Here is a 17,122-nt window from a genome sequence, read left to right as displayed (position 1 = left end):
GTTGAGGTGATATTTATGGGAAAAAATTGATGGTAATAAATATTTTTATTACTCATCTGAAAAAAAGGTTTGATAATGAACAGACATATGCAGATGACATGATCCTTTTAGATGAGTTAGCAGGGGGAACTTGCTCTTTGTCTTGCTAATTGGATAACAGCCAGTGCAATAAATTCTGCCTTTTTCAATATACCAATGCAGATTTGTCTTGGGATATGGTAGAACTTTAAAGTTATGATATGTGATGGGATTTAAAAATCAGTTGTATAAGTGAGCTTGTTTAAAACCAGTAAAAGAAAACCCAAACTGAATGAACTTGTGGCCTTAGAATGCTGACTTCCTCAAGCTGGTGTCACAGAACAGACGATCTGTAATATTCTTTTGAAATTTAAAGCAATTTTTTAAAGGAAGTATCATACAATCATAGACTATTTCCAGTTGGAAGGGACCCATAAGGACCATTGAGTCCAACTCCCACGTTTAGTAGAAAGAGTAAGTTCAGAGGTGAATCTTGAGGCACAGTTCTGTTGCGTGACGGTGCTAACAAGGCAAGGGTTGATTCTTTTCAGTAGATTTACAATTGTGCTTACTATTGCAAAATGTTTGAGATTAGTATCTTTACATTCTTGACCTATTGTAACGCTGTCAAAATGTTATGAACTTGCTAGCAATAATAAATATACAGGTCAATATAAATGGCTTATCTTTCAGTAACCCATCTTTGCTGTTAATCATGTGATTATTCTTTCCATTATTTATTTTTTCTCTGTGTTTATTGCTTTATTACTTTACATCTTAAGGGAAGCATACTTTGCTTTGAACAGCAAAGGTCATCATTCAGGAGGGAAGCTTGTGACAGTGAATGGCTGTTAAACTGCTGGGAAAGTTCTGGGTTTTGTTATTTTGTTGTTGTTTTTCTGATGTTTTATTTTATTTTTTAAATAGCGTTAATATGTAAGGTGTCTGTCATTTTATCCTAAAATATTTTGAACGTCATTTTTACTGTGTGTAGTATTGTATATGTGATTTAATCAATGGTCACTACTGAAGAACATTGAGGTGAGCACAGTAGAATTGCATGTTAAATGTCACATATATTTCCCTTCATTAGGGTGAAAAATTCTGTATCAGTTATTGTTTGTCCAGAAGTTCTCTGGACTAAATCTCCACTTAACCCTTCCTGCATTTAGGCCTTTGTTGATAATTCTAGCTGTGCTTTGCTGGCAGCTTGTGAGGCAGGTGGGTGTAACAGTGTGGCGTTCTCATTCTGTTACTTGTTTGGATGAACAGTCATTGCTAACTTGCAGTGAAGAAAGTGCCTTTTTGGTTGAACAGTGATAGGAATCTTTTAAGTTTTTGCTTAATGCTGGAAATGTAATTCTATTGCTAGGAGTAGGTATTTTTTAATATTTGGTATTATCAGTTTTTCAAATTTTGTGGAAGGGGAAAACTTTCTGTTGTGATGATCTAGCTTTCAGAATAATGTAATTGCTGGTTTGGTTTTTGCTTGTGTTTTAGTTTGTTTGTTTGTTTGTTTTTTTATGTGTTTTTTTCCTTTTTTTTTTTCAGATGGCATTTCCAAACATTTTTCTTTTGATAATTCATTATTAAAGTCAACTGAAAAATAAGTAACTTGAATGAACATTTTTTTCCCCCCTTAATTGGTAACAGCTTCTTCAATGTTTTAGCTTAAACCAAAAATGTGTTTTAGCTAAGATGTAGAAGTTATATATTGGATGGCTAGATCAGTCTGGAGTATTTATTCACAACGTATCTTCAGTAAATGCTTTTTATGACACACAGTTTCAAAAAGTGTTGTGGTAAATTAAGAGGATCAGATTTTTTTGACAAGTTTTGTCTTTAATTCAGAGTAAATTGTTCAGTTTTTCCTGTGCAAAATTGAAAATAATGCTCTGTTTTAGTGTGTTTCTTCAAGGCACTTCTTTGTTAAAAGTGTTGTCAGGTATGAAACAGGCAGTGAAAATGAAACTAGCACTGCATGGGCCACTGGATGCACCATTTTGATTTGAGTGGTTCCTTCTCGATCTCTGTAGCTAATGTTGCCCATGTTGCTCTTGTCAGTGAGATCAGTAAAGAGCCCCCCCTGTAGCGTGCCCCCACCCTGCAAAAAAAAAAAAAAAAAAAAAGGAAAATATAATTGAATGAGTGGAAATGGGTGTGTGACTGGGGTGACTGAAAAGCCACTTTTTTCTTTCCAAAAAGAAAGAGTAAAATTTGGTATCGTCTGCTTCAACAGAAGTAATATTTCACACAGAAAGATAATAAAGCTTTTCATACATTTTGAATCCCACATTCAGCTTCCAGTTAGGGATATTGAGAATCTCCTTGGATCAGGTATCTGATAGATGTCTGATGGAATCAGACCTGTTTGTAATTCTCCACAAGAAGTCTGAGCACACTAGAAGTTCTTCACAAACTTCTGTGTTTGCAGATGGGAGGAGGAAGCTGGTGTTTTTTCGGGTGCTTCTAACAATTAAATTTATTATCTATACTGAAGCAGATCATAAACAGCCTTCCTTGTCTTTAAACACATGAGGCATTGTTCAGTAACCTTGGTTTTCACTGTTACAGAACTTTGCAAAAAATGTTGTTGTGACAATATTGAGTTGTGAATTAAAAAAAAACCCAAACACCAAAACAAACCAAAAAAGCTCAACAAAGCAAAACCAATGTACAACTTGCTAGTGCCTCACCCTTCTTGTTCATGCTGCTGTTTCATTTCTAGACATCTGTTGAATTGTGTAACTGAATAATTAGTGGTGTTTCAATAGCCTTTTTGAAGGCTATTCAAGAAGTGAGGGAAGTTTTATGACATGTATCACAAAGAAGAGAAAAATGTGTCACTGAGCTGATTCTTTGTTTCTAAAGTTAATAAAATGTTACAGCATTCAATCTTTAACTCCCCCAGCCTTAAATAGAATTTTATACTCTAAAATGTGTTACTGAGTTTAAATGTATTTTGGAGTTTGTTTTCTGCAGTAAATTAAGTAGTATAATTGTGGTGCCAAGAACTATGGAGTCACAAACTGCCTGTGGATGACTTGTATCTTTACCCTCTTTATAGAAAAGATTCTCCTTAGATTCTAGCAGTGCAGCTTCACAGCATGAAAATTTATAAAATCACCTCAGTATAAAAATCTTTGCTCTCTCCTTCAGTAGCTTTCATGATACTGGGCAATAACACTAAAAGTTAATACTTTCGATTTCCTGCTATTTACTACAAGTCACTTATGTCAACTAAGCAATAGAGATAAGTTATACAAGGAGCTAAAACCCAAAAGACGTAGTACCTCTACCAAATTACTGTTGATCATTTAATGTGTTCATGGGCTGTGTGAAATACAGATGTATTACCCTGACTGACTGGAGGAATGAGCTGCAAGGATTTTCTGATTAGGAAATTCCAAATGTGGTATATGAGGGTCTCATTTTTCTTTTGGCGTTTCCTAATTCATCATCATCACCATAATTACATTTTCATGCCAATAAAATTGCCCATAAAAGAACGTTCATGAAAAAAATGTTTTCAACCTGGACTTCATTTAAAATGCTAGGTCCTTTAAGAATAATAAAATAATGTGCTGACTGGCGCAGTTCTGCTCTCATTTAAGACCTGGTCCTCAGTCCAATATTCAGCTTACCCGTAACTGCTGGTTATTGGGCAGGTAAGTGCTTACAGTCAACAGTTACGGTGGAAACTGTGTTAAGATTGTCTGGTGCCCAATTCAGAAGTGGCCAGTGAAGGCTGCCCTGGATGATGTATTTTCCCCCCATCTTTTTTCATCTATATGCTGTAATCTGCCTTGGATTCTGGTTTCACTGCAGGGTGTAGAATTTACCTTAGAGCAGTGTATGAAAGATGGTTCAAAGTAGAGTTGGGCTCAAGGTGTAGAGGTGGAAGGGCCAGTTCAGGACAAATTTGAATTGGACTCTCTCTTACAGACAGGTGAAGACAACACTGATTAAGCTGCCATGGTCCCTCAGTCCTGAGTTCTGACATTTTACAGCTTAGAGATTTTTACTTTTTTTTTAAAGGATGATTGAATGGTTAAAACTGAAGACTGAATCATACAATCTAACACCTTGGCTGCATATTTGATGTGTTGCTTGAATAAGATTTGCCAGTCTGTCTCAGACATGTAAGGAAATGTGGAAGGTGATGTTGAAGGTGAGAGAGAGAGAAGAATTAGCCCCGGCTCGTTCGTAGTATGTCAGAGGTTGCCCCCTCTGTTGAACAATTTCCTCCTAATGTTTCCTGCAGTTGTTACTGCCAGTTCAGCCCATGTAATTGGATGGATGATAGCTTATATTTGGTTTTCATTTTAAGCAGCAGTTGCCTAACACTGGCTGTATGAGCATTGCCATCAGCCCTACTGTGAGAGCTGAACTAATACCAATAGCTGTGGGAAACTCCTACAGAAAATGACAAGTGGAGTGGAGGCAAAAACTACTACAAATAATAGTTTGGGAGAATGCAGGGACTGGAGAAATATAGGGTAAGAAGAAAGAAGCATGAAAAAAACAAGTCTCTTAGGTTTTCTGCTTCCCTCGGCACCCGTGGAATAGAGTGACTGAAACAGCTTACTTTTGTTTTAAAATAGGACAGAGTTCTTTTAGGATAGAAAAGATGTATTTGACAAGAAATGGAAGCAAAAATGAGGAATAAGTTCCTGTCAGATAAGCGTTTTGTTTTTATTCCTGGAGATTTGGGACTAGCTTTATAATTCTCTGGTGATTGCTTTGCAAGCTTCTTGGAAGGAAACAGAAGTAGTTGGAAGCTAAATCATAGACTATTTTGAAAGAGGGAGGGAGCTTAACTTTTATGCAGAGAAATACGCAAGCCAAAATGAGGAAGTGGAGAGGGAAGATTGAATTGAAAGCCAGTATTTCAGGCTAGTTAACGAAAGAGAGTGCTGAGAGCTGGGAGAAGTACACACTAGCAAGTGCATGGTATAATTAATAAGTTGGACTAAACATTTGAAGTTTCTATATGAAAACATAGTTTCTATATGTTTTCTTGTATTACAAAAATGCATCTAAATTTTTTTTTCAGCTCACGGCTCGTGTCACATATCAAGATTTTAAAAAGCCTACAGTTTAAGCATTAGTTAAATATATGTTTCTGAAGTAGGTATTTTCAACAAACATACAAAGCATAAATGTGGATTTAGGACCCTAACTCTAGCTCTTGAATATCTCCTTTTGTGACTTTTATTGCCTGCCATAAAAGAATGATTCATGAATTCCCTCTTTCTTCTCATTGTCCTTTGTGAATTATAAAGAAGTCACTTCTTTGCTGTGGTTCTTAACTGCTGTGTAGTTGCTGAAAATAGTTGGCAAAGGCAAATAGTTTTCCCAGAACATTGGAGCTGAGTAGGACTCTGAAACTAAGCTTTGCTTACCTGTGGAGAGACAGGTCAGTGTTTATTCTCAAACAGGAGGTATACATTTTGACACCACATAAACAGAAGTTACTAGTCTTCTGTTACAGCTGTGTGTTTTCAATAGCTACTGCAGAGCTAGCTGTTAAGAGTAGCTAAAGATAAGATTAAAAGTCATCAGTTCAAAGTTCAGAAGAGATCATTACTTTCAAGGGCAGAAACAGATTAACTTGTTAGCCACTGCTTTATACCAGAAGGACTTCACTTGTACTGACAATTAATCTTGTATCAAAAGTGAAGTAGGTAAGGCTTACATAATTACAGGGTAATAAAGTGCCATGTTTCCTATCTGAGTTCATATACTAGTTTGACATGCCTGCCCACTGAAAAGATAAAGCTATTGTAGCATACATCTTTATTAAACAAAATGCCCAGGTCTCCTCTTGTAATTCTTGTATTGGGCAAATAATGAAATGAGTTTTGTAAATGTTTAAGTATTTGAATTAAAGCAAACTATTCAGTACTGAAATAATTGTTCATTAAAATTATAGTAAACAGTTTTTGCATCATTTTGCATGGATTCTGCTTTTCGTCAGCGTATGAGAGGAATTTTAGAATGAGGGTTTGAACAAGTTAAACCAACTTTCAAAGCCAGTCAGACTTCTTAAGAAGTTATGGATAAAATCTCAGGATGTTCCCTCTTCCTTCTGCCTGTGTTTCAAAGACAGGCTGAAGCTTCTGAAGCTCTACTATGTTAGCAGTGTGCATAATCTCATTTCAATTTTTTCCCCTTTTCTCAGTACATATTTCTGCCTATACTTGTAGAAAAACAAATGAAGAACTTCTACTCCCTTTCACTTTGGAAAATGTGGTTGAATTGAACCTTGTTTTAGAAGAAAATAGTAGCTTATTACTTCTGTCAATAGACATAGCTCTGAAAAGTGTGTTGCTGTCATGTGTAAATTGTAAGCAATGCATTTGGGATATTACATACAGAAGTTCAAAATTTCCCATTATTTTACAGTAGTCTCTCAGAATTGTACTGCTTTTTTTTTTTTTCTCCTCTACAATTCCCCCCCTATAATTAGAGGAAAAAATCATAAAGAAAATAGCACAATACATTTATAATCTTAAGTAGGACAAACATTTTTTTATGTAGAATGAATCTTTTTTCATAGTTGAAAAAGTTGTCTGCATATGGTTCTCAACAGTGTGAAATTTCTGTTATATAGGTAAAGTGTTGCCTTTTAAATGTCAAGTAAATTCTCATTGCTAGTAGACAAGTTACTTGATTATTTTAGGTTTATCATCTTTTTGTGTTGTTTTAGGTCTTTTAGCATATGTTTCTAAATCTTATTAGGAAAAGCAAGGTTTAAAACTATGTCTGAAGAATTATGAATGAAGAAGAAAATATCAATCCTACCAAATTTCCTAAGCAATTCTCCTGTAAAACTAAATGCAGTTAAGAGAGAAGGTGAACTTGGCTTTTCACAGCAACTTTATATGTGTCTGTTTAAACAAGCAATGCTGTCATTTCTACTAAGAATTTCTGAAAGAACAAAATCATCTCTCGAGATTGATAAACAGCAATAGATAAGGAGTGATGTGCTCAATGGGGTACAGTTTAAATAGAGAAAATCTAATGGGAAGTAGCTACATTAGTAGCACATGGATTTACTTCCTGAATCTCGATCTGAGTGGAAATCCTAGCTTACTTAAAATTTGTCTTCCAGATTCTTAGCCTGATAAGAAAGGTGGATAAAGCAATTTATTTACTTGGCTTCAGTGTTGTGATGATGTGTTTTGTTTAAACTTGCTATTGTTATTTGATTTTTATCTAGGCTATTTTTATGATTCCTACAAATCCCCCTCCAACCTTCCGGAAGCCAGAGCTCTGGTCTGATGAATTCACAGATTTTGTGAAGAAATGCTTAGTGAAAAATCCTGAACAAAGAGCTACAGCAACACAGCTGCTACAGGTCAGTATTTAAGTTACTGAAGAAATGCAAGTTTTATGGCTTTTTTCCTCTAGTGTCAAACCAGAACTGTTGTGAAAATTTCTAAGGGCAAATCTCATTTTAACTAGTATCATGCTTTATTTCTTTTCCACTTTGTGGTCTTTTCTCTGTCAGCTCCTGTATCTCTACCCCCATTTTATTTGTCCTTTGCTGCTTCTAAAAATTAATTGCTCTTTATATAGTTTAGGGCTGGTTCTTGCTATTAAAATTGGATCCTTGCTTTGTGGTTAGAGGCCCTCAATAGATCTCAGGATTTAGGCAAGTGCTAAGTAAAGGAATTGAGCCCAGGTTAACCCTCTGTGTGGACCACCCGTGGAGTATACTCGATCTTTCCTTCTGGTCATGTCAAATTAAGCAGACAGGTTGCTCTGTGTCCTAGAAGGGTCTGATGCAAATGGACAGTATAATGAGTTTGTTGTTGGGCTGAGTTATACTAAGTGGGCTCTTTTAAATTTGAGCCGCAGTTGGTGGTGTGGACCTATGGAGCCAGGGCAGGGTGTGCTTGGCTTTCACCCACTTGCTGACCTGAGCTTCTCATAGCTGCAGAAATTTAACAGTTGCATCTTTTTGGTACTGAGATAGACATAAAGTAGAGAAGTTTCAAAGAACTACAAAAATAAAACAGGAGGGACTGATCTATCAAGAAAGATTTAGTCTTTGTGAAATGGACATAATTTTACAGGAGCCACACATTTTACTGTGTGGGGGAGAGAGAAAATGTGAAGAAAGTTTTCTCTTCTGGCCCTGTATTTGTGTTATCCACTGCCTACAGGGCTGTCATAATAAGCCTACAAGTAACTAAGAAAAAACAAAGAGCAAAGGTAGTGAAGGGAGGTGGGGGGGAAGATTTCTAGAAAAATTATAATATCCATGATGATTGAAATGGAATCTAAAATTTCCTGTAAGTAAGCTTGCTTTGATAATGAGATAGAAGTGAAAATTTTGCTAGGTCTTCTGCTCCTTTTACTTTTCTGATTCCTACTTCATTAAACTTTTGGATAATTTAGTGTTCTTTTATGCTTTTCACTGCTATTGGTAAATATTATTCTTAATTTTCTTTGTTCATCAGTCTACATAAGAATCTGATATTCTGAAGTTTAATCTGTAGGATGCTTGTGCTAGATTTATTTTGTCTCTAACTAGAAATAGGCTCTTTTAAAATTTAAATCCCAGTGAACTCTACTACAAGGAGAACGTAAACATTTTGCAAAGTAGTTTCCAGTAATAGATCATCAAATTCATAAGTCATGTTATGAATATTTTATTTTCCACACTAGAACACTAAAATGTAGACTGCAAGGAAAGTAAAAATTGAAAGTTACAGATTTTTGTATGCTGGTGGAATCAGTACGTGAGAGCTTAAAGATTTGAAGTTTATATGGTTAGCTGAATGCCGGCAGCTGGACAGAAGAGACTTGCATTAATGTGTGCAAGTAAGGAGAAGAAAAAAAAAAAAAAGCACTTCAGTGTTCCTCTTTCCATGTGCTTACTGGCCAGAAAACCAAATACCGTGTCAAGCACAAGTATGTGTTGCCTTTTCCCCCAGCTGGAATCTGGAGCATGTGTGATGGAGCTGGAGGTGCTGTGGGTGTGTGTGAGTGGGAATGAAAGTGCTGCTTGTGGGGAAAGATCATGGAGGAAAAAAGAGAGTAATTGAATTAATGTATCAAGGGAGAAGATAGGTAATAGGTGTAGGACACTAGGCTTCATCAATTCTGTTGTTCGTGGAACAATTTTAATATTTAATAATACATTTCTGAGGTGCTTAAAGTTATATTTTTGCCTAATTGTATTTGCATATGATGACACAAAACTCAGAATTTTTGTAAGAGCATGTGTTTACTAGACAGCTGAATGTAAATGGTATCATGCACATGTTGCATTAATGGAAGAAGTAATGTTTTAAATGGCCTTGGATTAAAAATTAATCTTCCTGCTAAAAGTAAAATATTTTTTTGCTTGTTCCACATTTCAACATCACAGATCAAGAAATGTTTTATGACATATAAAGTACAGATCTGTTGAAGTAGGCAGCCATAGTTACTCTGCTTCCAGCCACTAATTTATGCTGTCAGTTTGTTAAGATTAATTAAATTCTGTAACTGAATATCTGAAAAAGTTTGTTTTTCTATGTCAGACAATCACCACTCTATTTATTTGCTACGTACTGCATGTTGCCTTTGGAAAATTATGTCCTTAACTGTAAAACAGTTGTTATATGATTACATTTCCCAAGGCTTCCAGTTATAAAAAGTAGCTAATGTAAAATTTTAATTAGGAAGTAGCTAAAAGATATTGTATGTTGTGTTAGTGTAGATTTTAATTATTGTGTAATGCAAAATACTATTTATCACTGCAATCTGTGGTGTTGAATAATACTCATAATTACATCTGAACCATAACTATTGTCATGATGTTAAATAATTTAATGATTTTTTTTTCCTAGCATACATTTATTAAGAATGCTAAGCCAGTTTCAATTTTAAGGGATCTGATCACTGAAGCTATGGAGATAAAGGCAAAGCGACACGAGGAACAGCAGAGAGAACTAGAAGAGGAGGAAGAAAATTCGGTGTGTACCTTTTTTTCCTATAACTATCTGTACTTGATAGATGAGTTGCTGTTTTTCACCTACTGTCTGCACTTGTGTTCAAATACTTTTTTTTACCAAGTTTCTACCTGGGTTTTAGCCTATGAGGGCTAAGTACTCCACTCTTATTTACGATGAGTAATGCTGCTGTGAGTAATGCCGTATGAGCCAGCTTTCAGCACTATTCCATGAGATGTCCTTTAGCACTCTTCCGCGAGACGTCCTAGTAAAAAGTTTTTCTAGGAGATGGGAAAAGAAACCATGTCAACTTCATCTGTTCAGACTAACATTAAAAAAACCCCAAAACTGTTAAAGTTCCACTTTCACGTATGGGCTTCTAGACAAGTGGTTTACTTTTCAGTTCAGATCACATAGTTTTTTTCTAGCTTTTTTTTTTTTTGGTAAAGTCTAATACACAGAATAGTTAGTTAAGAGGCACAGTAAGTAGTGATTACAATATGGTTTGAATCAAGTTGTGCCTATGAAGTGAAAATGGTGACAGCATTTCATTTTCAGATGATGTTGTCAGTATATGTTTGAAGAGAGAATCAGGTCATGTGATAAATAGGTTGCATTTAGAATTGTTGGGCAATGCTAGGAATAAGTCAGTGTTCCTGGCATTATTACTCTCCCTACATGATTTATTTTAGGGGAGTCTTGTGCAATGCAGCAGTATGTGCTTCAAAGCAGTGTATTGCCTCACATACAATGAGAACCAAGGTCATTCAGAAATAACACACAGGGAAGATGGAGACTGGAATGTCAGTAGAAATCTTACAGCTTTGAGCAAACAGAAAAGAGCAGTGCAGTAATGCAGTCTGCCCTATAGCAAATTGTAGAATCCTTGTTACGTGTTACAGTGTTAGGTGATGATCTATATGTAGGAAAACTTTTCAAGCAGATTCTGTGGAGTATTTTGTATCCCAACAGACAGTATGTTCTTTTGTTTACTGCATGTTTTTCTGTTCTAAGAGTATTGATAACTTGTTGTTTATAAAGACGGTTTACTCTGGATTGTATTTGCTTGGTCAGTAATAAAACAGGCAGGGAAGGTTGGGATTATTTTTTCTACATTAGGAATTAGGATTATTTTTTCTACATGTGGAAATGTGTGACTTGACATGCAGGGTTGATGTCAGTAACTTGATGTACTGAATAGTTGATCTCTGAAGAGACTGATTTATTACTGACATAAAAAGCTAATGTCTTTACTAGCATGCTTTCCTCCCTACTATTACCTTCTGAACTGTAGGCCTCAAACACTTGGGTGTTGTTGATGTCTTTTGCATTAACACAAAATTAGGTATGACATCTATTTACTTAGTCTGAGGATTCAGATGGGGAATAAGATTGCCAGTCATGGACGAAACAATCCCTGCCAGCTTGGTATGTGGTGTACGCCTTCCCCCTCCCGCAGTTGAGTGGAAGGGTACAATGCAAGTTTGGTTCACCTCAACTGAAGAAGCATTTAGCAACTCCTCATGCCTCTTGCATGGGTCCAAATTTCAGAATGTAACACTGCACTTTTCACCCCCCCCCCCGACTCCCACCCTCCCAGCACCTCCAGGATTATTCAGTGTTTAGTATAAGGGAACCTCAAATCCAGGAATCCAGGATTGGGGCAGGAATCTGCTATTTGTGTTACTATTGCAGTAGATGGGAGTTTTGACATGTACTTTTGTGGTGTAGTCAGGGAACAGGTTATGAGTTAAAAAGACAGCGAGAGTCTGCTTGTCACTAAAAGATAGGTGCCTCAAATCTGAAAATAACAGAAGTATCTTTGGTTAGCAGGGCTGAGAGAGCAGAATCACAGAATGGTTGAGGTTGGAAGGTCACCTGGTCTGCACCCTCTACTCAAGCAGGGCCACCTTGAACTGGTTGCCTAGGACCATGTCCAGACAGCTTTTGAATATCTCCAAGGAGGGAAACTTCACAACCTCCCTGGGCACCTCATGCCAGTGCTTGGTCGCCCTCACAGTAAAAAAGTGTTTTCTGATGTTCAGAGGGAACCGTGTATGTTTCAGTGTGTGCCTGTTGCCTCTGGGCCTGTCCCTGGGCACCACTGAAAAGGGCCTGGCTCTGTCCTCTTTGCACCTTCCCTTCAGATATTTGTACGCATTGAGAAGATCCCCCTTAAGCTTTCTCTTCTCCAGGCTGAACAGTCCCAGCTCCCTCAACCTCTCATCACAGGAGAGATGCTCCAGACCCTTAATCATCTTTATGGACTCTCTCTGGTATGTCCATGTTTCTCTTGTACTGGGGAGCCCAGAAGTGGACCCAGCACTCCAGGTGTGGCCTCACCAGTGCTGAGCAGAGGGGAAGGATCACCTCCCTCCACCTGTTGGCAACACTCCTAATGCAGCCTGGGATACTGTTAGCTACCTTTGCTGCAAGGTTGCATTGCTTTTAAAAACAAGTGCAGTTGTAGTCTATGGAAATGGTAAGTCTGTAATTTTTTTACTTATACTGATAGAATTTTAGGGGCTGTAATCATATGTCAGTGCATGAATCATCAACAAACCCAGAACCAGAAGTCAGGCTCCGCTTGAAGAAATGGCTCTTAAATATAAGGCAGAAGGTCAGAGTGGATGAGGGAGAGACACAGGCAGAGGAGATACAAGATTAGTCAACATGGGAAGCTCAGCATTAACATGCCTTGCTCATTTTTTTATCAGGATCATGATGTAGGGGAGTTTTAAAGGACAATGATGACAGTCTTGCACAGGGCTAGAGGCAGCCCTGCTGGTAGTAGCAGGGGACCTGAGAAAAGAATAAAGGGGTTTGAAAACTTAACAGGTGAGTAATGGAAGAGGCCAATCTGAGACAGAGCTGACTTCTCAGTACAGAATGAAGTGATAGAATAGGAGAAGGCCGTGAAAGGGGGCTTGTGAATGAGACTAGTTGGCTCATAAGAGAAAGGTAGTAGAAAAGTAAAATGAAGAGCAGGACTTCAGTGTAATGAAAGACAGAAGAGAAATTGAAAAATGAACCTTTGTAGTTGTATTACCTCAAGTGGAGGGATCACTAGATGAGACTTTAAAACGACAAATATGCAAGGATGAGAGAGTCTGGATAAAAACCTTAGCAATATGGATATTTTGAAAACAAGAGTGTGTTTGTTAGGTCAAGCCCTTTGTACTGCTGTACTTGTAAAAGACTTCAGAATTATTAAAAAAAATCCATTGAACATCCACATTATGCTCTATAGTGTCCTTGCCGTTAATTATTGATGTTCTTTTACACATAGTTTTATCATCCTTAGTAATTTGGTATCTTGTACTCCTTTTTAGTTTTCTGTGCTGATGCTGACTTACAGGCTATAACTGATTAACTGAGACTAATAAATAATACCAAATGATGTTTGCAGGGGATGTTAAGAGAGATGGATCCTGGATATTGAGTGCATAATATATTGCATTTGGACATAACTACACAAGCCCTTGCGGCTGCATTTTTGAGCTAAGTAATTTACTTCCTCAGCAAGATCAGCTGGCTGCCTCTATGGATGTATTTTAATGCAAAGTAAACTTTGTGAATGATGGACTTAAAGTGACAGCGAAGGTTGGCTGAATAGAAAGCACAAAAGAGATTAATGGTATCCCTAACCAGGATAAAACTATCCCTTAATATTTTAGAGCATAAGATAACACGTTTTAAGAGTTCAAGTGGTGTGGTTACTGCATATTGCTGAGCGGTGGTAACTGCTTGAACTACACATTCTAACTCTGCTTAAGAGGTTATTGTAACTGTTTTTCTTTGGGGAAAGAAACACAGAAAGAAAGACACAGCAAAGGTTAATCCTTACAATTTTGTCTGTTTTATTTGCTGGGAGAGAGGTCCCTCGGTAGGCTAGGCTGTAGTCAAATTCATTGTGGGCTAAGGTAAGTCAGTCTGTCTTACATTTACTACAGACCTATGTGTGTGTTTGAAGCAACAGTAATTCAGAGGATGTGTTTGCAACGCTGTGGTAAGGTGGTTGAGAGTTTAACTGTAGTTTTCAGCAAAGGCCAGCTTTGCTCATGGCAGAGAAAATGGATATTTTTTAAAAACAGTTTGCCTCATTCTTGTAGACTTCAGTAGGGGAAAGGAATAGATCTCTGAGCCTGGGGGGAGTTCCAAATATGAAGACCACGTGTAAAGATAAGAAGATGCTAGGCCACTTGTAAGTGGAGCAAGCAAAAGGGAAATACTAGCTAGTGCTGCTGGCAAAGTGGGAAGTGACACTTGTCAGTGTGATAATTTCATATTTTTTATCCTGATCATGGATAGATAAATTTCATTACTCCTGGAGAGGTTTTGTGCCTTCTTTCCCTTTAGCTCCATCAGCTTTACTGAATGAATACTATAAGCCATCATGTATTTACTACTGCAAAAATATCTTGTAATGGACAAGAGGGTGTCCAGGTATTTTTCCTGTAAGGTTTATACTGAATAGTTAAACTTTTGAAAAAGTTTGCTGTTGTAAAAAGATTAAGTAAAAAGGGATTTTTTTGTTCCTATTTTTAAAAAGATTTTTTGTTCCTGTTCTTTTATGGTGTTGCGATGTTCTAATTCCCTCAATTTTCGTATGTTTTTATGATGCTAAAAAATAATCTGTGATAAGGTTTGTAATTAGGGTGAAATTTTTACTTTTATTAAAACTGTTAATGTGATATTGGTAGTAAGTATGATTTTTGCTATCAGTAAATATATGCCTTTGATAATTTTGTATTGCTTGGTAAGCCTTGAGTGAAAAAACGTTTGGAAATACTTAGTTTTAATAGAAGAAGTGAGGGTAGAAGTGAATGGAATGAAATTAATAATACTGATGGTGAGGTGAGGAGGAGGGATTTCCTTATTGACAAATACAGTTTGTCAAAACACCATGTTTGGTAGTGACCTATGAATAGCTTTCGTGTTGTCACAATGCAGAACTAATCTTGTTCCGAACTGGTTTTAATAATTGTTTGGTTGTAATACGGACTTCCCATGTCTTGCAACTGAGTTTCAATGCAGTATATAATTGTCAGAAATTCCAGATACATTTGAGAGATGACACCAGCATCTTGTCCAGTTGTAGTCACTAAAGGTTCTGATCAGTTAAAAGCACAAAACCAGCCCAACTAGGAAACAGAAGGGCAAACTGTTACTTTTTAATCAGTCAGAGAAGTTTTCTATACCATGTTTCCTGAATGCATGTTATTCATGTACTGCATGCTAGAAGACGCCTGACAAACATGTAGGTGTGATTGAGGCCTAAATTAAGTGAAATTCTGGACAGCACAGAATTTAGTTTTTAAAGCATACTAGACAGAGATTGATGAGTGGATCCACAAGTTATTAAAGGAAACCAGGATAAAAACCAGAAGGATAAAGTGAAAGCATTGGAATATTTGTGTTTGTCATTTAAAAAAACCCTAAAGAAACAACAAATCCCCCCAAACCCCCCACTTCAATTTGACATAATGCTTAATTTCAAAATAAGCTCAAAGATGATGTCTTTCATTTAATTTGGAACTTGTTCGGGGAACTGCCAGAAGAACAATAAACCAATTCTTTTTACACTTTTAACTGAGTGTTTATCCTTTCCCTCCTGGAAAGGGAAGACAGATAATAATGAGTGCCAGCTTGCTATACTGTAGTGGATGAAGTCAGCAGTCCAGCATTCAAGTGTAAAGATAAATAACCATTGCACATTCCTCCTTCTTATGTACCAGTTTTCACAGAACCCTGAAGAAATACAGGGATGCTTGTGTGTAGTTTGCATGGCTACACATATGTACAGTTCAAATGATGGTACAAGTTTTGATAAGCCAACATGCAATGATGGCAGCAGTTCTAGAACAAGATAATGACAGTCCCTATGTCACCTTGCGTAGTAGTACAGTAAGTCATGCATCTATTTCTTCATATTTTAATTTCTATAAATGTTTTCAGATTGTATATGGAATTGGGAGTCACTGTTCAGTTGTAAATTAATAGCCACCTAGCACATAAATTTTGGAAAATAACACCTTAAAAGTAGATTTTCCCCAATGTGAAGTCCTCACTGTAGAAGTGCAAGGCAGACTCAAACCTGGAGAAATGCACACCTGAAAACAAGAGCAAATATTGATGTTAGTGTTAAGTAGAGTCTATCAATGTTAAAGGTCTCTCATGGGCAGTGAATTGAGTCCATATACTGTTGAAAAAGAATGGTTTCAGTTAACCTGTCAGGGGCTTGAATTTATTGATCTAAACCCCCAAGAATTTCCTATGTAAAATGTGAACAGTTGTGCTTATTACTCACTGGTATGTATTTTGGGACCCATCAAGAAGAAGGGTGTAAAATGTTCTGACTATGATGTTCCTTTTGTTAGGAAACTACATTTGAATAAGTTTTTAAAGCTTTAATTCCCTTTTAAAGCCATATATGTATTGTAATGGGCACTCAGATTATAAGAGATTTACGTAACTGAAAGTAGAATGGAGAGGAGTGTGTGGGTTTGGAGAATTAATCAGAAGCAAAGATTTCACAGTTAGGTACTTAATTTTCAGGATCAATTCAGGTTGTTTTTCTTCAAGTGAGGAAGAATCACATCCCTAAAATTGATTCTTATTTTTCATTTTTACCACTGTCTGTGAACATTTTATAGTACGGGAAGTTGTCGATTATAATGTAAATATTTTTTGCTGTTCAAAGCATGATATTATATAGCTAAAAATAAATGGCTTGGTTGAATACAGTCTTCATGACAGTATCCTTCCAGAGATATAATATCATTACAAATAGTGCGCTTTGAATTGATTTTATGCCTGTTATAAGAGCTGCTCGTGTGATGAGAATGTCTTCTGACAAACTGACATGTTTTGATAGGTACTGAGGTAATTGTACACATTTTTTTAATTAAGCAAAAATTGCGAGTGGTGTATTCTACAGAAGGTTAATCCCAATATCAAAGTTTAAATGTTAGTTTAGGCACTACTAAACATGACCAATCTCTTCTCTCATGCATTTTTTGAAGTGTGATGTGAATTGGATGCTGAGGCTGGGCAGCTGTATTATGGGAATGTAAAGTAACTCGTTGCCTGGCAGCTCGCAGGAAACATGTCTAAATATTTATTTCTGTGAATCTTTAAGGGAATGAGCTAAC

The 17,122-nt window shown here is 36.7% G+C and overlaps 1 protein-coding gene across 8 annotated transcripts in view; it reads left to right on the top strand.

The window, feature by feature from the left end:
• The window catches only part of STK3 (serine/threonine kinase 3), a 170,767-nt gene that overhangs the window by 57,460 nt on the left and 96,185 nt on the right, over positions 1–17,122 (top strand). For all 8 annotated transcript variants that reach the window (XR_012631028.1, XM_074885159.1, XM_074885212.1 and 5 more), the window contains exons 7-8: positions 7,244–7,381; positions 9,867–9,992. Coding sequence is in view for 7 of the 8 variants with exons in the window: in XM_074885159.1 (XP_074741260.1) it covers positions 7,244–7,381; positions 9,867–9,992 (264 nt within the window). In the remaining variant the exon portion in view is untranslated. The remainder of the gene's footprint in view (positions 1–7,243; positions 7,382–9,866; positions 9,993–17,122) is intronic.

This window comes from Strix uralensis, chromosome 1 (genome assembly GCF_047716275.1).
Source record: "Strix uralensis isolate ZFMK-TIS-50842 chromosome 1, bStrUra1, whole genome shotgun sequence".
In the NCBI taxonomy this organism is placed as follows: domain Eukaryota; kingdom Metazoa; phylum Chordata; class Aves; order Strigiformes; family Strigidae; genus Strix; species Strix uralensis.
The sequence above is the reverse complement of the archived record's forward strand: the minus strand, read 5'-3'. Positions and strand labels throughout refer to the sequence as shown.